This window comes from Oreochromis niloticus, unplaced genomic scaffold (genome assembly GCF_001858045.2).
Source record: "Oreochromis niloticus isolate F11D_XX unplaced genomic scaffold, O_niloticus_UMD_NMBU tig00002658_pilon, whole genome shotgun sequence".
Lineage (NCBI taxonomy): Eukaryota > Metazoa > Chordata > Actinopteri > Cichliformes > Cichlidae > Oreochromis > Oreochromis niloticus.
In genome coordinates, this window is record NW_020327692.1 from 13,082 (window position 1) to 35,855 (window position 22,774).

Below are 22,774 nucleotides of genomic sequence, written 5' to 3' on the forward strand. Positions count from 1 at the left end.
AACATTTAAGTTTGTCCTCTTGTTATTTCACTCAGACTGATGATCTGTTGAACTTCATGTTCCTGTTTGTGTATCTTAGGTTATTAAAAATCAAATGATTTATACAATCACCTAAAAGATATTATGGTAAATGAGTTATTAAGCTAAAGAAGAGAAAAGCCACATCAGAAGAGACTGTTTTGCACTTGCTGTGGTGCAGTCCTCCAGAAACCAGGTTTCTGGGGGGGGGGGGGGGTTACCACTATGTGTCACTTTTTTGGCTCTGGGCCCTAAATGTGCCACTCTGAGGAATTGTTGGACAAATACAAGTAGTTGTATTAAAATACTCACAATCATAAAATTAAATAAATATGACAAACGATTTCCCAACTGTTGCAGTAGAGTGCATGCCCCAAAAAATTAGTGTTAAACATGCCAGAGGGGAGAGGCAGAGTTTCTCAGGAGTAAAGATGGATAGAAGTTCACTATTCTGCAAAAACTGTCTACAAATTGTGGAAAACATTCAGAAAAATGTCATCAATGTAAAATGGTGAAGAAGTCTTTTATGACACAACTCTTTTCAAATGTCCTACATTCCTCATCAGTTTCAGTCTTTGTGCTGCTCATTTGCAAGCTCTTCTCGCAAGTAATGCACTAGATCCCTTTGGGGGCTGTCATATTTACACTTTTATTTTAAGTATATTTTTGCAATATAGTTCATATTGTCTTTTTCCTCATAGGTCTGATCAGATTAGTTGGATCTGGGTCCACTCTGTGCTCTGGAAGAGTTGAAATATATAAGTATAACTCTTACTCGTCCTGGGGAACAGGGTGTGAATAGTGTGAACAGTATAATAACTGTTTTCTTCATGTACTCATCAATACTTAAATTCTGGTTTCTTTTCATTCCATCATATTTTACTTTCCTAGTTATGAACAGATGTTCAAATGTCTTGCTTGACTACAATTTGCCTTTTGAACATCTCTGCAGTTTAGTGTATATTTAAATAGATAACACCTCATTTGGATCTTTTAAATATATAATTTTAACCTGTTAACTTTCTTATGTAAACATTTTTTAAAGTGTTTTCCAATAAAAAATGTAAATACAAATCAAGCTGGTTTTATCTCATTAGAATATGGGCATAACTGCCAGCAGACACTAAATCACATACAGCAATAAAAGAAAAAAGTGGTAGTCAGCTGCAGAGTGGTTTTCAAATAACACTCCTTAAATGAGATTTGTCATTTACATACATAAAGTAGTATCAGCTAAGCCATGAGCCAACATGGCAGGCACTAAAATGACCTGATCTGTGCATGACTGTGCCCTGTCTTATCTAATACAATATCATTTTTTTTAGAAACCCTCCAAGAGCACATGATCTTCTTGTATAGAGATAAGACATCAAGCAGCAGCCTTTTTTCTCAGTCATGGACGGCAGAGAGAAGAGAGCGCTTCACTTCTTGATCTTCGGTAAAACAGATTTTCGATAATGTTTAATACTTTTCTTTATTACAGAGACCCTCTAAAAAACTTTATAACAACTTTTCTTACAGTATTTTTAGACTGAATAACTTTATGTCCTGATAATATTCAATTTTTTTATTTTCCCATAGCTGCTTATCTCGTGGTCTCATCTTCACCTTCTGCAGGTCAGTCTGTTCTAACCTGTCATACTTACATTTTAATTTTAAAGACATTTTTGCAACATAGTTCATATTGTCTTTTTCCTGATAGGTCTGATCAGATTAGCTGGATCTGGGTCCACTCAGTGCTCTGGAAGAGTTGAAATCTATAACTCTTACTCTTACCCTTACTATTCCTGGGGAACAGTGTGTGATGATGGCTGGGACTTACAAGATGCTGAGGTGGTCTGTAGAGAGCAGAGCTGTGGGATAGCTCTGGAGGCTCTTGGGTCTGCTTACTTTGGTCAAGGTACAGGAACTTTCTTGCACAGTAATGTGGACTGTTCAGGAAGTGAAACTTCTATAGACAATTGTAGGTACAGCAGCTATATTAGTTATTACTGTCACCATGGTCGGGATGCTGGCGTCGTCTGTTCAGGTAAGAAAACTTTTCTATAATGTTTATGGTCTTATCACTTTATAATAACTGTTTTTTTCATGTACTTGTCAATACTTAGATTCTAGTTAGTTCTCATTCCATCATATTTTACTTTCCCTGAAAATATGTTCAAATGAATTAAACAAACAAATTTAGGTGTTTGTTTCATTACACTCACTTTGTCTGTTGAACATGTCTGCAGCTTAATGCATATTTAATGAGATAACTGATTTGCATAGTTTAAAGATTCCATGTTAACCTGTTTCTTACTGAAAAAATGTTTTAATAATATTTTCCAATTAAAAAATGTAAATACATATCTTTAACGGTGATTTTATTTAATTAGACAAACAGAATTTTCCACTTCAGCAGCAATTAGACACACCAAACTTTCTGATGTTCTGACCTTTATTTTGAAGGCTTGTGAAGAACTTTGAGCTCAGACGTCACTTAAAGCCTAATTTACAGACTTTTCATCTTGAAAAAGCGTGTTACCGTAAAGATCCTAAAAATGTGACTGTTGACAGTATTTTCTAATTCATGCAATGTTTAGAAAAAGTCATTTTTCTTTTTAGACAGCATTACAATATGTGCAGCGCAGCATTTTCAGTGCTTGTCCAAAAAAGTGAACTCTTTAATTTAAACATTTCTCTTTAGCAGCAATAACTTAAAACTATTGTGTTCAAAAAGCTGCAGGGTTAAAAAAAAGTTTCCACCTAAGCCTAGACTTGTAGTCAAGACCGCCTAATCCGAGACCAAGACAAGACCAGAGGGTATCAAGACCAAGACAAGACCAAGACCGAGACAAAAAAAGTCTTTAAACTGAAGCCAGATGCTGCTTCGTTTACGGGTGTCAGGCATATTTATGTGTTTTTGCTTTCGCACAGCCCTCCTCACTGCTGTCTACTGTCTCACTCACTTACTGAGAGGACAGACGCACGCTCCACTTGACTGTCCCGTCTCTCACCCTCAGTGTTTTTCACATAATGATATTATCCTATATCCTCGCATGTGATTGGCCACAATATGGAGGGATTGGAGCATAACTGAGCCACTGTGTGAGAGCTGAGCAGCGAAAGGAAATTAAGTGAGGGTACAAATGACTGAAAGATTATTAGGCTCAGTTTTGAGTTTTGTTAAAAAAAGAATGACTTCATATAGGAAAAAAATATATATCACCTTAAACTAGTTTTTTAATTAAGCAGCAAGGCAGAACAAAGTCGGGGCTGTATCAAGACACGAGGACTAAACCCCAATTCAACCAGACCCAGAACTGATCCAGAATTAAAACAGGACTACAACAGTTCAAAATCAGGACTACTTAGGACTTAACCAAGACAGAACCAGAATCAGAACTAGATGATAGTAGCACTAAAATCATCATAGACCTGCACTACACTTATTTTTTAATTCAACCAAAGTACACTGTTTAGATTCAGAAAAGTTTATATAATTATTTAGCCTTGTTGTGCAAACAAGCCTGCATAACTTAACAAATATAGAAGTTGAAAAGTAACAAATGGTATCTTAAAAGTTACACTAGGTACTAGATACATGTTCTGATGAGTTTTGGCAAACAACTATTTGACTAACATGTGTGTCTCACCTGCTCTTGTTCCATCTCCCTCTCTCTCCCTCTCTCTTCCTCTCTCTCCCTCTTTGTGCTGACAATCAAGCCAAACACCAACATCATCAAATATGCAGTTGAAACCAGATATTTACATACTCTTCAGATAAAAACACAAACACTTTTTTAATTGTAACATCAAATCAGACTAAATGTTTATTTTTTAGACTGATAAATATAAAAACATATTTGTTAAATTTAAGAGTAAAGAGAGAAATTGTTTGTATTTCTTAATTGCAAATGGCACCAAATTGTATTTAAAACTGAGCCACACTTATGGAGCTCCACAATTCTTTTCCTGGTGTTTTGGTTGATATCTCTTGATTTTGTCAAAGAAACAGGCTCTGTGTTTTGCCTTATATGCATCCACAGGTGTGTCACCAATTTACTCACATGGACTCTACTAACCAATCAGAAGCTTCTTCAGCTCAGAGTGGAATCTTCTGGAGTTTTATTAATTAACAATAAACTTAGTGTATATGTACTCCTAAATTTGATGAAAGTGATCAAAAATAGACAGCTCTCTCTCTCTTTATTCTGACATTTAACTAATTCAAAAGATATTTCAACATTTATTTATCTAAAACAAAACAAGTTTACTCTAAATTGATGTTTAACAGTAAAAAAAAAGTTTTATGTTTTCTCCCTAAAGTGTATGTAAATATCTGGTTTCAACTGTGAATATACTGCTGTGTATTGAAATTCCTCTTGTTTTGCATAGAAATATACTGAACAACATACAAAGCATAATATATAAAATTAGAGATGGCACGATACCACTTTTTTATGTCCGATACCGATACCATAAATTTGGATATCTGCCGATACCGATATGAATCCGATATAGTGTGTTTTTTAATCAATAAAACTGTTTTTTTAATATCTTGCTGCATTTTGTATAAGTTCATCCTCAAGTTTAAATAAACAACAACACTAAAGCTATTCTGTTTTACCTGTATGTAAAAAATACACTGCACCCAAAATATTTCATAGTTCAGCAACACTGATCAATCTAATAAACTTAAACCTGCTCCATCCTCCCTATTCTGGTATTTTAAAGAGTACTTAGCAGAAATATTAAGCAACCTTACTAATAGGGTTGCAAACTCCCAGCAAAAAAAAATAGGGAACCACCCCCCACCCTCCACCTCATGATGCATAATCGACGTAATCAACTTTAATTTGATGCAGTGTGGAAAAAAAATGCACAGAATTAAATTATTTTTCAAGACTAATTAAATAGATTCAACATCTTTCTTCAACAGAATTGCAGACTGCACAGATGGTACCTTCCCAAAGGAAAAAGTACTATAGCTTACTAGGGTATATTAGACTTAACAGTTACTATATACAGTAATGGACTTCTATATATTTTACATCAGATTAAAACTTTGGGTGTAAGATTCAGATAATTATTTATTAAAAGCTAGACATTTTAAATGAGAATAAGAAAGAAAAGTATGTCTTTGTGCCCCTTTTCCCTGTTCATGCCCTATCGGCCCCCTGGCTAAACTTTGCTAGATCCGCCCCTGCACAGTTACCAGCCGTCAGCTACGTAGAAAAGGATCCTGGTGTAGAAAGTAATATTAAATACATTCTAACAACAGCTTATCAAGCTTAAACGTGCTGCTGTTGTTCAGCCGCTGGTTTCCTCTTTCTGGTGCAAAGTGGGCCAAAAACAAAGAAGAGAGACGGACTCGCGACAGAAAAGCCGATCAGCTGATCATTAAGCAGTTTCATGAAGTAGCGGCAGGAGAGGGAGAGAGAGAGAGAGGCACTCGCTCCATATATCGGTTGTTAAGCTTAACATGGGAACGCTTTACAAACATTCAGAGATGAACTTACACACTTGCTTTACTTCTCTCTGGGATAACTTCCTCGGATATGAAATGCTGGTTTGGTAGCGAGGCTACAAATACACACAGCCGCTCTATAACATGAGCGCACTGCTCCAACGGTTATGAGGCGAGTTACGCCATGTCGCAAGTTTTGTGAGGTGTTTTTTTTATATATTTAATGGATCGAATTACATTTTTAATTTCTCACCGATATCCGATCCAGTAATTTAGGTCAGTGTCAGACCGATACCGATACGTAATATCGGATCGGTCCATCTCTATATAAAATAACATCTACCTGAGTTTTTTCTTTGAAAGAAGCCCCTTATATCCATTGTTGTGTACATCAGTACATAACTGAAACCGATTTAGAGAGTTTGTTTAGCCGTGGAGGGTAACAACTGAAAATATGAAATGTAAGCTAAGACTCTCTCTAAAAAAAAAAAAAGACGGCATTGTTGTTTGGCTTTTTATTTATCCATTTGTTGATTCACTCGAAGAGCAAGTAACGCAACCAAGTGATCAGTTTGATATCAATCTTTTGTGATACACCGTCATATTTACATTATTTGTACAGTACGAATGATTTGCTTTGGTACCTGGTCAAACTTAAGCTCTCCTCTGTCTGCAGCAAACTCGCAGGCAGTCGCCTAGTGCCTGAGCTCGGATCATACCAAAATTAGTGGGAATTTACGACGGTGAGCTCTGTGCTTCGTGTGTTGTTTTTATTTTATACAGTTGTCAGTCAGGCATCTAACTAACAAATTACACTCCAAAAGACCCCATGCTTCTGAAAAAATGAGCTGGGCTTAAGCCCAGTAAGCCACCCCCTCCCCCCCCGCTCCGCTGATGGCTGACTCCAAATCTCCCGAACACTATGTCGATTTGAGAACGCAAGACCGAGACAGCGAGACCAAAGTCAGTCGAGACCAAGACGAGACCAAGACCACGTAAAAGTGGTCTCGAGACCAAGACCGGTCTCGAGACATCCAACTCTACCTAAGCCCCTCAAGTTACTGAGGTTTTTCATTTCCATACATGCAATGATATCAGCTAAGCCATCAGCCAATACGACGGGCACTAATATGATCTGATCTGAACTTGCCTGTGCCTTGGCTCATGTAACACCATGGCATTTGTTTTTTTTCAGTAAGCAACCCAGAGCCCACCATCTCCTTGTACAGTAATGAGGTCACCTGGGGTCAGGACGTCAGCATCACTTGCTCAGTCTCAGAAAAGTTCTCAGGTGGAACTTTTATCCTCCAGAAGACTTCAGGCTCATTCAGTCAGAGTCAAACATCCTCTACGAGCTCTGTTATATTCAATCTTCACAATGTGAACTTTGATCATGATGGACTGTACCAGTGTCAGTACATGAAAACAAGTCAAAGGTTCAGCTCTTCCTCTGTCAGACTCTCTGTTACTGGTAAGAAAAAAATCCACTTTGCCAAGTTCTTTGTTTCATTCTCTTCTTTCAATAATAGAATCAGTAACCTGGTGAGATAATGCTTTCATATGTTGATATTTTTTCAGTGAGTTTTCCAAAACCTCGTATTTCCATTTGCCCTGTTGGTGAGGTGACCTGGGGTCAGACTGTTGAAATCACATGTTCAGTCTCAACTCAGGTTTTAGGTGGATCGTTCACTCTGAGTCAAATTCAGGGTTCATTCACGAGGAGCCAAACCTCCAACACAAACTCTGCTACCTTCAGTATTCCTAATGTGGACTTTGATAACGAGGGATTGTACCAGTGTGAGTATAATAAAAGAGGCTCAAGTCGTGAATTCAGCTCCCCATTAAGTGATTCGGTCAGACTCTCTGTTGCTGGTAAGAAAAACAAGTATGGACTAACTCTTGGAACAAAGCGAGAATAATAATAGTGACATGAATAAGTGATTACTGCGTTTTTATTATTGATCCTTTGGTTTTTATAAACTGTAACAAAGTTATTAAAAGAGTTTTTCAATCATAGCTTTAAACATATTTAATTGTTGTATAGACAAACAATGTATTAAAGACAGGATCTGTTATTCTCTGTAGTTTTGAGTCACTTTATTTATCTGATATTTTCACTGCTTTCTTTATTTTTGGCCGTTATCAAAAATGCTCTCAAAGCCCACTGTAGCAAGGAGCAATCAGACAGTATTAGAGGTTAGTTATTGGAGACTGAGTGTTTAGCAACCAAGGAATCAAATTTAGAGTTTGCAAAGATCTATAAGAGTGAATTGTTCACTCTTTGTTTCATCAAATCACAAGAAGCATAACAATAATATGTTAATGCTGGTCCATAGCTACCGGGTGTGTAAACAAGAAACTAAGTGTTGTGTTTGATTCTGCTTCCTTCTTAATCCTGGTACCTTTTATTCCCCAGTGAGACTGCAGACACCCAGCATCTCCCTGACCTCTCCTAGTGCAGGTCTGGGCTGGGGTCCTGAAGGTGCAGAGATCACCAGGGGTTACAGTTTTGTCCTCATTCAGGAGTGAATGTGAGTGCGAATGGTTGTGTGTCTCTGTGTGTTAGCCCTGCGACAGACTGGCAACCTGTCCAGGGTGTACCCCGCCTCTTGCCCTATGACAGCTGGGATAGGCTCCAGCACCCCCTTGAAAAGGATAAGCGGAAGCGAATGGATGGATGGATGTTTCTAAAATCATTGAAATTTCACTTTGGAGATGTTTGAAGCAGCTTATTTATTTTGTTGTGTGTAGAAATGTAAAACAGTGTTCATTGGCTTCCTGTTAAATCCAGAATTGAATTCAAAATCCTGCTCCTCACATACAAGGTCTTAAATAATCAGGCCCCATCTTATCTTAATGACCTTGTAGTACCATATCACCCTATTAGAGCACTTCGCTCTTGCACTGCAGGCCTACTTGTTGTTCCTAGAGTATTTAAAAGTAGAATGGGAGGCAGAGCCTTCAGTTTTCAGGCCCCTCTTCTGTGGAACCAGCTTCCAGTTTGGATTCGGGAGACAGACACTATCTCTACTTTCAAGATTAGGCTTAAAACTTTCCTTTTTGCTAAAGCATATAGTTAGGGCTGGACCAGGTGACCCTGAATCCTCCCTTAGTTATGCTGCAATAGACGTAGGCTGCCGGGGATTCCCATGATGCATTGAGTTTTTCCCTTCCAGTCACCTTTCTCACTCACTATGTGCTAATAGACCTCTCTGCATCGAATCATATCTGTTATTAATCTCTGTCTCTCTTCCACAGCATGTCTTTCATCCTGTTTTCCTTCTTTCACCCCAACCGGTCGCAGCAGATGGCCGCCCCTCCCTGAGCCTGGTTCTGCCGGAGGTTTCTTCCTGTTAAAAGGGAGTTTTTCCTTCCCACTGTCGCCAAAGTGCTTGCTCATAGGGGGTCATATGATTGTTGGGTTTTTCTCTGTATTTATTATTGTGCTATCTACTGTACAATATAAAGCGCCTTGAGGCGACTTTTGTTGTGATTTGGCGCTATATAAATAAAATTGAATTGAATTGAATTGAATTGTTTCAGGTACAATTCAAATATGTACAAGTGTCCTTCCTGAAATGCCAGCAACAGGGAATAACATCTTTTCCTGTCCAATGTGATGTGTTGAATTTTCTCACAGAATCACATCAATTAAAGGTTGCATCTGATTTTACTCTAAATTAAGTCCTGGGTCATTTGACCCAGCGTTTTGTGTTTATTATTATGATCTTATGTTCCAGTTTATTCTGTGTATGTATTTGGGTTTAGACTTTTAGTGTTTAGGGTTTTAGTTCTGTGCTCCCTCTGTTCTCTGTCCAGTCTGTGTATTTCCTGTTTTACTTTGAAGGTCCGTTCCTGATGTCAGTGTATTCAGCTTGTGTCCTCCTTGTCTCCTCGGATTCATTAGGTTCAGCTGTATCTCCCTCCTGTGTGCTGTTTCCTCGTTTCCTTCTGTGTGTATTTATAGCATGTGTCCTCTTGTGTGCGTTATTGATCCGTCTGTGTTACCTCCCTGCGTCACTTCCTCCATGTCTTCCTGCGGATTCAGGGTTTAGTTTTCCCAGTCTGGAGTTGTTCCTAGTTCTGTTTCTCGCCACCCTCGCTTTTGGTTGTATGTCACTCTGCTTCAATAAAGCATCTCACATCTCAGCCAGTGCCTGCGTTTTGGGTCCTTATCTCACCTCCACACGGCTTGCTTCGCTAGCGTGACACGTAGCTTATGACAACAGTATTGTGCGCACAGTAAAAATGCCTCTTTAATGCGTTATCCTCGTGCTTATTCAGAGGGATAAAAGACCTGTGCAAAAATGTTCAGTTATCAAGTTTAAGAAATTATGCCATGCGTAATTGTGCAAATTATTACGAAAAACTATAAACACTGAAGATTTACACAATGTAGAAAAAGAAAGAAATTTAGATTTCCTACTAACCATTTGGGAAATGTGAAGAGTTTAGACGCTACCGGAAAACTTTAGATCCTCCTACTCCTCAGACAGAGAGATCCGAGGGCATGGTGACGCTGTTTTCCAGTTAACTGATTGGTTAGTAGGTGACGAGTTCATTCCCGTTACTTCTCTTATCCAGAACGTAATCAGTGCCGGGGGAGGTTATGGTCAACGCGAAACCCAAACAAACAAAAAACGCTTCAAGCGGAAGCCAGAAAGAATCCTGACCGTCTGACGACGAAAGAAAAGTGGATGTCAGTAAGTCATGTAACTTTATTCAGTTTTTTTTTTATAAATCACGTCTACGTGGTTACTACTCATAAATTACCCCACACAGTGTATCTTGTGTGTATAACTGTAATCCTATTGTAGATTTTTTTTTTTTTTTTTCTCCATGTGCGCTCAAAGAGTAATGCTAACCCTTTCAGCTGTTTATAACTCACTGACTTCTCTGGGAGCTTTGTGACTAAATCTGCATACACACCATGAAGGATATCATTTTAAACAAAAACCCTGAATAACAGCCACCGTAGTTTTTGTTTTGTAATTTTTTGGTAAAGTGAACCTCAGTTAGATTTAATTAATCTTGCTTGACACATTGAAGAACTCTCTGCCCCCTTCTTTGTTCAAAATGCTGCAGCAAGAGTACTGACGGGGACTAGAAAGAGAGAGCATATTTCTCCTGTTTTGGCTTCCCTTCATTGGCTTCCTGTTAAATCCAGAATTGAATTCAAAATCCTGCTCCTCACATACAAGGTCTTAAATAATCAGGCCCCATCTTATTTTAATGACCTTGTAGTAGTGATGGCCAAATGAAGCTTTCTGAAACACTGAAGCTTGTATTGAAAAACGGTTCATTACTCGAAGCTTTTCAACACAGTCCTCTCTGGTGACATCTGGTGGCCAAAATATGAAGAGCAGCTTGAATCCACAAAATAAAACCAACTGCTTCATAATGATAGCCCACTCTACAGAGTGGAACTCTGTCTCATATTGGGCTGCTGTTGTGTTGCTTTGAACGCGTATTTTTTGGTGTTAAAAAATGTAGTTTATTTGTTTAATAAATTATTTTGACCAGTAAACTTTCTTTGTTTGAACATGCACCATGGTGTGGTCTTTCTTTTCTTGTGACTTCTTGATGTTGGTAAATACAATAATTGAAAAATACCACGTTACATATAACATGCATATAATAATGCACATTATGCAGTATGCTTCTGCTGTGAGGTCCTGCCTCCATGTACTTATGCATTTAATCTCTAGACGGGTATATTTATAAATAATATTATATTAGGGAAATTTTCCTATACGTATTTTTGACCTGGGGGTAGAATTGATTGTGAAATGGAAAGGGAAATGCTTATGAACTTGCAAATTAAAAACATGATGCATTTAAGGTAACCCTTTTTCATTTTTATTCAAGAAGAGAATTAGTTCCACTGTGCGATGGCCGAACCTGTTCCTTTTCGTGGAGATAATTTCTCCTGCCTTAAGGAAAATCCCTTCACATGGCACAGAAGAGGCTGGAGTGCAGAAAAACTGGTAGAGATGCAGTTATGGCTCCACAAACTATCAGCTAAAGAGAATAAATAAATTAAATTGCTGCACATTTTGTAGACTAACATTTTAAGATTATTTTTTTTTAAATAAATACATCTTTTTATAACATTAAATGTTACGAGTCAAATGGAAGTTATTTAATGATATTTACATTATGAAAAGCAGATTTTTTACATTTTAAGTTTGTCCCGTTTTCAGATAAAATAAAGACGCACAAAACAAAAGCAAATAGCCAGAACACAAAGCTGGAAAACCCACCGACCAAAATAAACTCAAAATACTCCCACACAACAGAACCAAATCTCTCAGTAGAATGATCAGTGGTTCGCTATCTGCCACCATCAAAACACTCCACAAATCCCGCAAATGATTCACTTCGTTCCATTTGAATCAGGTACCGAAGCAGTTACGTGCGTAATGAAGCTTCGGACGTCACTGGTCACGTGACTTTTGCCAAACGAAGCAAGCCTCAACACAGTGCTTCTGAACCAGTGTGTTGGTTTTTTTCGACACACGCTCCGGAGCGTCAGCTTTAAGCGGGCCATCACTACTTTTCCCCCTGTTTTCAGGTAAAAATGTTTAAAAGTTGATATATTTCCAATGTGTACACTGTTAAGATATTTAACAGGTAATCCTTCGTTGTTTTGTAAGCTTTAGAAGCATTATATTACAGTTTTGTGCACATATATGTGGCGGCTTTGAGCTAGTGATGGGTAGATGAGGCCTCGTGAAGCGTTTCAGCACATTCCCCAAACTGTATCGATACTGTGTCGACACAGTTTTGCTGTTTTGCTCCATACTGACACCTGCTGGACCTTAAATATCATTGCAGGCAACTTACTTGAGACACAATTCAATGACCTAGTCATACTTATACACTGTAAGGTATTGTACTTTCTATGGAATCATTTTATATCTTTTATATTGCAAATATTGTAGACATCACCAGTGAGTGAATGGATGGATGACTGGATGTGTAAAGCGCTTTGGGGTCCTTAGGGACTAGTAAAGTGCTATACAAATACAGACCATTTACATCTTTAAAATATAGTGTGAATGACATTAAGTGAAAATTAAAATGAAAGTATTGTGAATGTAATATTACCCATTCGACTCAGAGTTTATTATAAATTTCTATTCAGAAAAATAAGTTTATCCAATCTTTTTGCATTCAGTCTATTGCTTTTTTTTTTTTTTTTTTTACACCTTTTCCCCAGCTTTGGAAATCTCACAGGCACAGATGAAGCTGGGGTACACAAAAACTGTAAAGTCAGGTGGAAAAGGTTCTGATAAGATGTCTTCCTCATCCCCCAGTACCTTAAAGGATCCTCTGATCTTGGAATGTTTCTCTCTGACACTCTCCACAATACTAAGGGGTTGGCAGTCCTTTATAATAAAATTCAGGACTGCCTGGTCCAGAACAGTCTTCCTAGATGCTTGATTTGAAAAATAAAACGCATACTAATAAAAAAAGATGATGATAAAGCTGTTCAGTGTCAATATAGGCCGACCTGTGTTCATTCTCAGTGTGTTTGTCTCCTCATTTTCATGTTTGGCTCTGTAATGCCTCTGTAACACTGAGGATTTGCTTTTGTTTGTAAGAAAGCTCCGCAGAACAGATGCGACATTTAACCTGCATAAAATGAAATAAATAATTTACACTTCAAGTCAAATTGCTGTTTTTCCTATTCTGATAGATTACACTGAAACAAACAGTTACCTTATTTGCAGTTAAAAGATCAAAATGATCCCACACAGCAGAAACGTTTCTTTTTCTTTCGGGCTCCATTTTGTTATGGAGAGATGTGTATTATTTTTTTCTTTGCCAGAGTAATTTTGTGGGGGTTTTTTTGGTGGCGACTCATTCCGTTGGCAGATGCGGATGCGGTACCTTTTAAACACAGTTTGGCGCGTTGACAATGAGCGATACAGCAGCTGTATCGATCACGTGACTTTTTCTTAAAGTGACGCACGCACCGATACAGGCATCGCTAGGTGAGCTTGATACATGAGTCGGTGCGTCAGTTTTGCAGGACCCATCACTACTTTGAGCCTCGGTTTTGTACTGTGTAATGGCCAGTAAGATAACGGCAGGAGCTAAAAACGCCGCTATTGTCAGCGACTTTGTCAGGAAACCTGCTCAAGTATATGTATAGTAAGCACTTTAGTATTTCGGTTTATTATTTAGTGTTTTCTTCCACCATGTGAAATTTAGCAGTACAGAATGTAAAACGTTCATTTTCACTGCAATAAACGCTGCATGAGAGACGCAAGTCAAAATCACTCTCGTGATTCTTTTCCCCCTGTTTTCAGGGGTGTAACAGGTGCATTAAACAACTCTCTGCACCCCTTCTTTGTACCAGAAACAATGGGATCAGCAACATCTCTGCCCAAGGACAACACTTCCTTCTCTCTGGCTTTGTTCAAACAGCTGAGCAACAACAACAAGACGGGAAACATCTTTTTCTCCCCGTTCAGCATCTCTTCAGCCCTGGCTATGGTGATGCTGGGGGCCAGAGGCAACACAGCCACACAGATGTCAGAGGTACAGTACACACGCTCACTCACAAACACTAAAATTATAGTGCAGAATAGTTATTGTAGTGGTACTCATTTAACACATGCAGGATGCTCTGGTGTTAATCTGAGCAGCTGCTGGAAACCACTGTGACCATTATAACTGTATAAATGACCCTGACTTGTCTCCAGTGTATCAGTGTGATATTATTATAGTCTGAAACCTAATGTGAGCGACTGAGCTGGTTAGACATGAGGGCACAGTAAGTCATACAAAAGTGATAATATTGGACCCTTAAAAGAGGTCAAATAAACTAAACTCAAGTCAACATGACAACCTAAATGAGCAAAGTAACTCCAGAGTAATGTGGAAAAATAAACTGAGACTGAAACCAAACCAGTTTTCTGAGATTTATTGAACGAAAGGTAAAATCTTTCCAACGGGATCAATGCTGCACAAACAGTCTTCCTACTAACTTTGAGAAATACACTTTTTATTGGATAGTGAAGCTAGAGAGAGAGAGAGAGACCGAACCTGGCTGCTTTTCTCCAACCATGTGCTAACCTACTTATTTAAAGTTGCAACCCATGGGACTGTAACCTTCAATGTTTAAATTGAGCCAGTTGAAAGTTGCTGCCATCACCTTAGAAATACAGCAGCACTGAGAGAACATTCAGTGATAAGATAATAAAATAATCAGCTGGATTTCAAGTGTTTATTTTTCTGCTCTGTGCGATTAATCACAAGATTATTGATTTTCTGCAGCATTAAGCATGTGTACTTTAAGAAAGTGTTTTACTCTAGTTTTTCTTGTTCTTTATAGATTTTTTTTTTATCACTATTTGATAACTTTTCTGTAATAGTTGGCACTCACAGGGACTATTTTTTTGTGGATGACAAATAATATGATCTATGAAACACCGCTTTTAGGTTAGATGATGCCAACACACCTTTTTTTGGGACGTGCAGGTTTCATGTGACCACTTATTGCTAATGTTAGGCTAAGTGAATCCAGATAACAGAAAGATTCCTTGGGTATGTTGAAGAAGTTGGGCACTCAGGGGAAACAAACGCTAACAAATGATCTAACAACAAAGAAAGAAAATCAAAAGTTAGTTTAACACTTACCTAAAATGAAAGGCAATTAAACACAAAGTTTAAACCAAATAAAAGAATTTTGCAGAGTTAACATCGTCACACATGACTTTCCAGTATTTTTCTTCTCTGTGTTCTTCTTTGAATCCACTAATGTGTTTTGTCCACAGTGCTTGCAAGCCAAGGATTGTTGGGGTGATGTTCACAGCAGCTTTGCCAAACTTCTCACTGAACTCAAAAGGCCAGAGGCGCCATTTACCTTCAGTGTTGCTAACAGACTGTACAGAGAGAAGTCCTGCCCCTTTACTCAGGTCTGTTTCTTCTTCTTATGTAGAGTGTGATTCTTCATGAGCTCATGTGTTTTGGAGTCAATGAGAGGCAGAGAGAGAAATGCTGTGATTTCTGACTGATCAGAATCTAAAACTGTGTTAATGATTGATATGAAGCATGTGTGATTCAGCATGTGTGTTCGTGTGGATATAACTGTGTTTTCTTATCATGTCAGCCTGAAGTAAATCAGAATCAGTGATGTCAGAGACTTTGCTGGAGTCAATTTATAAATGTGTCGTCTGTGGTTTCAGAAATTCTTAATACAAAGCAAGAAACATTACAGCACAGAGCTGGAGTCTGTGGACTTCAAGACCAGGTCTGAAGAGGTCAGGATTGATGTCAACAACTGGGTGCAGAAAAACACACCAGGTGGATCACATTTACACATGAACCGACAATCACTTCATCTAATGTCCAGTTCAAGTTCACATGTTTTTCATAAGCAGGACTCACTGCTCCTGCTAAGTCCCTCTAAGGGGAGGAGTGTGCACCTGTAAGGATACCATGAAATACTGAATACATGTTTTTTTGGTTTTTTTCCCTTCTGCTGCTCAGAAGTGATGGTAGATGTACTTAAGATAGTTTTAAAGAGTGAAGAAGCTTTACAGACCTATGACCAGGGTTTGTCAAAGGGCTCCTTCCACCGTTAATCCTGATTTAACCCACAGTGCTTCAATCTCTGGATCCCAGAACCACCTTCCTCAGTGTCTGTACAGTCCTCTGTTTACTTGTTTCTTTTCAGCCAAACCCACTCACTGCTGCTTCTCATATTTTTTAATCTTCTTGTTTATGTATCTTTATTTTATATTTTATCTGTCAAACTCTTCCTGTCCCACTCTCTCAGGGTAATATGAGTTTAGGCAGTTGAGTTTAATGAGTTCTGTGAAAGTTGGACTACAGCACAGCTTAAAATACCATCAGATTTTAATATTAACTCTTTCCTTCTATGAAAAGCGTTTTTGGCTCCCTGCCTGTTTGTGCTGGCATAGCATTAATGGTAGTCTCATTCACTTCCAAGGTGGCTGCCAGGCACCAGAATACTTTGTTTACATCCAGATGTGTTGACCTTGACTGAAGCTCAACTCAAGTATATGCAGAGCATTGAGGGTGTGTATGAAGAAATATAGGGAGGAGCGCCATCTTGTGGAACAGCACATGAATGTAACTTTACCTGCTTACCTGATGTCCCTTGTTTACCTAATTTATCTTATCTCAGGTAGAAAAAGCAGGATTTTGAAGTACTTCAATAATGAGTTGTTACATGTGTGCTGTAGTGATTAGCCAGAATTGCTCTGCATGCATACTTGTTCTAAATATTCACATGTTGTGCTGATGAATAATATCTTCAGGTTTCACCAATAGTCAGAGAATATACTTCGATTAAACAGCATTTGTAAAACTCATCATGTTTCTCTGGCCAACAAAGGCTGAAAGAGTGTGGGGTCCATCATGTTTTCATAGATTTGTGGATGAAAACTTTGCTGCAGTCTTTGAGGCTTTACTTCTCAATGTTTACATTTGGTTTTACTTTGGTCAGCAGGTAACATCACAGAGGTGGTGGATGAAGATGATTTGAATGAACTGACCAGGCTGGTGTTGTTCACTGCCACCCACTTCAGAGGCAGCTGGAAGAAAGATTTCTCGTGGTCTAAAACTTATGATGCTCAATTTTGGCTCAAGAAGGTAAAAGTGCTCATAAAAACAGAACACTGACTATGAAATGTGAGTTTCTGAAACTATAACATTATAAAGTGTATACACTGTTGCAGTTGTGGTTAGTCATATTAAACATGGACAGTTTCAAATCATGAGGTGAGCAAATGTACAAGTAATCCCTGTGAGCCAAAGCTCAGTTTTCAGACTTCTGTAAAGGATCGGTTTGTTTTTCTGCTCTTGGCTCTCCGTGATATGTCAGAAAGATCGTCCCGCATCTTTTGTTAAAGAGGGACAGCCAATTATAATGGAAAAGGAAGCTTTAAAGGTGAATAGCTAAAATGATTAGTGTGAGACTTCATTAAGCCCATAGTTGAACTGGCCATCGGGTATACCAGTGGGCCGATGGTGATTTTTCGTTTCTATGGGCCTGTGTGTGTGTGTGTGTGTGTGTGTGTGTGTGTGTGTGTGTGTCGTTTTGTTTTTCGTGACGGTATAAATAATGAAAGGTGGTGGATTGGCCAGATGCTGGCAGATGTGTAAAAAATAATTCAGTTGTTTGGTGGTGGCTATGGCAGAGCTTCCACAGGTTCAGTAACATTAGCAAGTGGTGGAGGCCAGCAGGTGGATAAGGGAAAGGTGAGGCAGGATAAGGAGGAGAGACCCGAGGCGGCCAACCGTCCCATAAAAAATGGAATCGTCCCGTATTCAGAGAAAATATTACGTGTTTTGTATTGAGCTGAAAAGGAATGCGATTTGTCCTGTACTTCAGCTACAATGAAAATGACACAAAGCTGGATTTATTCTGTCTTTATGCTGCACAGCTGCCTCTTCTTCTCTCATTCTCTTCCCCTCCCTCTCCTGTTGCTACTTCAATCATGAAACTGATCAATGATCAGCTGTTCGGCTTTTCTGTCGCAAATCCTGTCTCTCTTGTTTTTTTATCGCCCACTTTGCGCCAGAAAGAGGAAACCAGCGGAGGTCGCATTAAACAACAGCAGCACCTTTAAGCTTGATCAGCTGTTGTTACAATTTATTTAATATTACCTTCTAGTATCAGCTGATGTTTGCTGGAGCCACAGCTCCAGCAAACATCATACCTGGCCCCCCTAGCGATTTAAACATCTAGCTTTTATTAGGCAAGGTAAGTTTATTTATATAGCACAATTCAACAGCAAGGTGATTCAAAGTGCTTTTACAGAGACATTAAAAAACAAAAACAAATAAAAAGCATGATTTAAAATGAAAAAATGGAACAGTAGATAAAATCAGTAGTTAAAATCTAAGTTTTGAAATTTAAGCTTAAAAGTAAAACAGTTCGGATTTGGTGCTTTATTCAAATGCAGCTTAGAACAGGTGAGTCTTCGACCTGGATTTAAATAAACTGAGTGTTTCAGCTGATCTGAGGCTTCCTGGGAGTTTGTTCCAGATATATGGAGCATGAAAGCTGAATGCAGCTTCTCCGTGTCTGGTTCTGACTCCAGGAACTGATAAAAAAAACAGGATCCAGGTGACCTGAGGGATCTGCAAGGTTCATACTGGGTCAGGAGGTCACTGATGTATTTTGGTTCTAAACCATTCAGAGCTTTATAGACCAGCATCAGAACTTTAAAGTCTATCCTCTGACAGACAGGCAGCCAGTGTAAAGACCTCAGAGCTGGACTGATGTGGTCCACTTTTCCTTAGTGAGGACTCGAGCAGCAGAGTTCTGAATGAGCTGTAGTTGTCTGATTTTTTTAGGTAGACCTGTAAATGTTGGTTGTAAGATTATCTGAATCTTACAACCAACATTTTCATCTGATGTCAAATGTACATAGTAATTTTTTTCAGGGTCCCATTATAATTTCTTCAGAAGTAAGTACTGTATATGATGCCAGTATTTTCCCACATTTTCTAGATTCTGTACCACTACTGTGTGTAAAATGCCATCAAAAAGTCAATTAAGTTTTATTCTTTTTCACCTTTCTTTCTGTCTCCTTTCACTTTTTAAAAGTTGCCATGTTAGAAAAAATATTCTGCCCTGCCATGCTGTTTATTGATGTGGTAAATGAATAGTTTATGAAAATATCACTAAATCTGTCATTTATTATTTTTAATGTTCAGTAATGACCATGTCTCACCTCTAGTCTTCTCTGTCTTAATTTCAGGTTTCCACCATGTGTTGTAGATAATTCAGGAGGTTAACTCGACCAAGCAGTCTTTGGGTTTAAACTAAGTACTGTTTCAAATACCAGAATAGGGAGGAAGGTGTAGGTTTAAGTTTATTAGATTGATGCATGTATACCAACAAGACAGTGTACATCACTGTCAAAAAAGCGTTTGTTTTCATTCAAAGGCTTTATGGTTTTTCCTGTAATGTTGGGCCGGTCTCTAGTCAAAATACCCAGAACGATTTTTTGTCCCAGTCAAGCCCTGATTAAACCCCAGTGTGAGACAATTAAGATTTATCTCTGTACGACATACAAAGCTTATTTACAAACTACTTTAATAAAAGCAATGTGACTTATGAGACTGGAAATGAGTAGTCATGACACACAGCTTCAAGGGCAAATTTTTATCTCTTTCATTTTCAGAGTCATTTAATCCACTTTTGCATCCAAGAAATATTTCAATGTATATATTAAAAAATGATATTTAATGTCAAATGTAATTTCTTGTTTGTCTTCAGAATGACTCAAAGGCTGTGAAGATGATGAAACAGGAAGGAAACTTTGCGTGTACCTTCATCGAAGAAGCAAACTGCAAGGTAACCATTATATTTATCATATTGATATAAATCACTGCATAATCAGATTTCATTGCTGGACTGAGTGATTGTAATGTATGTGTATCAGTAGATTTATGTGCAGTAATGTTTGAAACCTTCTGCTGGACAGATTCTAGAGATGCCTTACAGTGGGGAGGAAGTGAGCATGCTCATCTTTTTACCTGCAGAGATCGAGGATGATACAACAGGACTGGAGAAGGTAGAACACTTACACACTCGGGATGTTCCTGGTGACTCATTTCTTAGTCAACTAAACAAAGAAAAAAAATTAGACTGACTGATTAGTCTAAAACTGACAAACACCCAGATATTAAGTCACATTTGAAAACTGCTTGACATCAAAAACTGTGTAAACAAAGTAATTTGAAACTTTTAATGACATTCTTGAATGAATCATGCTGCTTAACTGTGCAGCACCTCACATTGCACATTTACACACGTTAAACTCCAAACAAAAAACGAAGAAGAAAAACACTTGAAATATATTAAATATGATATGAAACATGTTTCTACAAAAGATGTTCACGCATTGTCAAAATATGAAAAAGTAACAACTGAAAAATGAATAAACTGCGGCTGAAAAGTGTGGCACATTGTGCCATGCATTATGAATGCATGGCACAATGAAACCTCCCTCTCTCCTACAGCTTATCTGAGAAAATATCAGGTGTTCCCAGTCTGGCCGATAGATTTATTCTCTCCAGCAGGTCACAGTGTATGCCTGGTGGGAACACCTTACCCTGGAGGTGCCCCCAGGGTAAGGTGTTATGTGTAAATGTTATGCAGATGGCTTCATAACATTTAGAACACAACAATTTACCAGTACTGGTAAAATGTTGTGTATCAAATAAAATGTAAAACAGTTCAATTAAACAACTATTACATCTGATTATGACTACTGACAATGGCAACGATTACTTGATAAGTTCACCACAATGACTGATATTGTTTCCATCCCAGCTGGAGAAGGAGCTGACCTCCGAGAAATTTGTGGCTTGGACTCATCCAGGCAAGATGCAAACATGTTACATTGATGTGAGGCTGCCTCGTTTTACACTGGAGGAGACGTATGACCTGAACACAGTCCTGAGCAGCATGAGCATGGTGGACGCCTTTGATCACACAAAGTGTGACTTCTCTGGTGAGACATACGTTGCAGTTTGTTGGTGTTTATGAACAGAGTGTAGAGCAACAATGCTCCAGCAGTGACAGAGTTCTCCAAAAGACCATGGAGCTGCTTATTTCAGCAGATTGTTTGTCTTGTTTGCTGATCATACTACTGTGAGATTTTAAAAGCAGGATCTAAGCTTTGATGCTGGGTTTTGAATGGACTGGTGGACTTTTACATGACAGTCCTGATACTTTTAATACTGTAATACTGACAGACAGTCAGGGAGGTGTTCTGGTTCATCCTGCCTAAACCAGCTGTACTCTCTGATACTAATCACTAATGACAGGCTGTTAAAGTGACATTATGAAGGGTTTTTTTTTTTTTCATGGTTATTTTGCAGATATTACACTTTGACAGAATAGTCAAGATAGGAAGAAAGGCAGAGGATGAGTTGAATGGCATGCAGGAAATGGTCTGGAAACAGTCAAACCCCGGCTCCTGCAGCACATTTGGTATTTTGGTTGTCAGCTCAGCCAGGTGATCTATATCACCACCTAGCCTTATCAGATTTTAATTTGAAAAAATCCTCTCAGATAACAAATGAAAATGCAGCATTATGTTCATTTAAAATGTTCTCCTTTCACTTCTCTGTCACAGGCATGTCTGGGCACAAAGATCTGGTACTTTCAAAAGTCATCCACAAGGCTTTTGTGAAGGTCCACGAGAAGGCAACTGAGGCTACTTTTGTGGATATGTGTTGGTTTGAGTACTGTTCAGGCAAGATAATGCGGGGCAATTTAAACTCTTTCATCGCAGACCACCCCTTCCTCTTCTTCATCAGACATAACCCCACCATGAACATCCTGTTTGCTGGTCGGTTCTGCTGCCCTGTGTGAGCTCTGTGTCCTTTAGAGCAGCTCAGTACCAGAAGTCTTAGTGTTTAGTTGGAGAACCTTTCAAAATCACTGCACAACAGCGCTGTATCCATATTAATATACAGCTCTCACTATCAGTTTTTTCTGTGTTTTGTATCTCATATTTTGTATTTTTCTATTTTCAAAAACTTTCTTCATCTTTAAATGTTATCTGTTCAGATGTTTATACCATACTCTTCAAATGTCCATCTTCTGATCAGAAATTTATCAAACAGTGTTTAGTAGCTGAAATGAGACAAACTGCATGATGTATAATTTACGTTTGATCTTAATTTCTCATTGACTTCACACTGGCCGGTTCGGGACAATCAGCACATACAATGCCCAGTTCTGCACTAGATGGTGACCAGGAGATGGTATCTGTCCATTCTTATCTCATTGTGGCAGGTTATGAATATCAGTATACAGTAATTAGGCCTCAATATATAGAAGTCATGAACACAAATATCTGAGATCATGATGGAGCTGTGTCATGTCTGATATTGACATGGCTTTATACCAGCTCTGAATCAATAATGTGTCAATGTTATCTGTTATATCCTTGTTGCTTTGACTCTCTCTCCTTGTCTCTTCCTTGCTTCCTTTGTACAGGTTTTACGCAGCAAATGTACAAGTAATCCCTGTGAGCCAAAGCTCAGATTTCAGACTGCTCTAAAGGATCCGTTTTACTTTTTTCTGCTCTTATCCTGCGTGATATGTCAGAAAGAGCAGCTTTTACGTTAGGCTTAAAATGTTCCTTTTTGATAAAACATATATTAGTGCTTGATCAGGTAAACCTGAATCCTCCATAGTTATGCTGCAATAGGGTGTAGGCTGCAGCTGGATTTCTTCTTCAGTCATATTTCTCACTCAGCAAGGAGCAGACGGCCGAGTTTATTAAACTCCACAGACAC

The 22,774-nt window shown here is 38.5% G+C and overlaps 1 protein-coding gene across 3 annotated transcripts; it reads left to right on the top strand.

Annotated features, from left to right (window-relative positions):
• The first annotated feature begins 645 nt into the window (after positions 1-645).
• Positions 646-21,874, top strand: LOC109197815 (leukocyte elastase inhibitor). Of its 3 annotated transcripts, XR_003217853.1 has the most exons (14): positions 646-1,456; positions 1,600-1,635; positions 1,721-2,047; positions 6,663-6,938; positions 10,052-10,170; positions 13,904-14,017; positions 15,256-15,396; positions 15,667-15,784; positions 16,953-17,098; positions 19,737-19,814; positions 19,945-20,034; positions 20,796-20,976; positions 21,347-21,483; positions 21,604-21,692. XR_003217853.1 is itself a non-coding variant. In XM_025904607.1 (13 exons), the coding sequence occupies exons 1-13, from the start codon at positions 1,414-1,416 to the stop codon at positions 21,840-21,842; spliced, it is 1,908 nt and encodes a 635-aa protein (XP_025760392.1). In that variant the 5' UTR covers positions 646-1,413; the 3' UTR covers positions 21,843-21,874. The 3 variants fall into 3 exon arrangements, 2 of the variants coding, with proteins under 2 accessions (XP_025760392.1, XP_025760393.1); XM_025904607.1 differs by lacking the exon at positions 21,347-21,483 and having other exon boundaries at positions 21,604-21,874; XM_025904608.1 differs by lacking the exon at positions 21,347-21,483 and having other exon boundaries at positions 16,956-17,098; positions 21,604-21,874.
• The last annotated feature ends 900 nt before the right edge of the window (positions 21,875-22,774 follow it).

Coding starts and splice junctions, on each gene's coding strand:
- LOC109197815 (XM_025904607.1), top strand. CDS start 1,414: ATGGACGGCAGAGAGAAGAGAGCGCTTCACTTCTTGATCTTCG. Junction 10,171..13,903: donor CGAAAGAAAAGTGGATGTCA/GTAAGTCATGTA, acceptor TTGTTCAAACAG/CTGAGCAACAACAACAAGAC. Junction 20,977..21,603: donor CACAAAGTGTGACTTCTCTG/GTGAGACATACG, acceptor TCTCTGTCACAG/GCATGTCTGGGCACAAAGAT.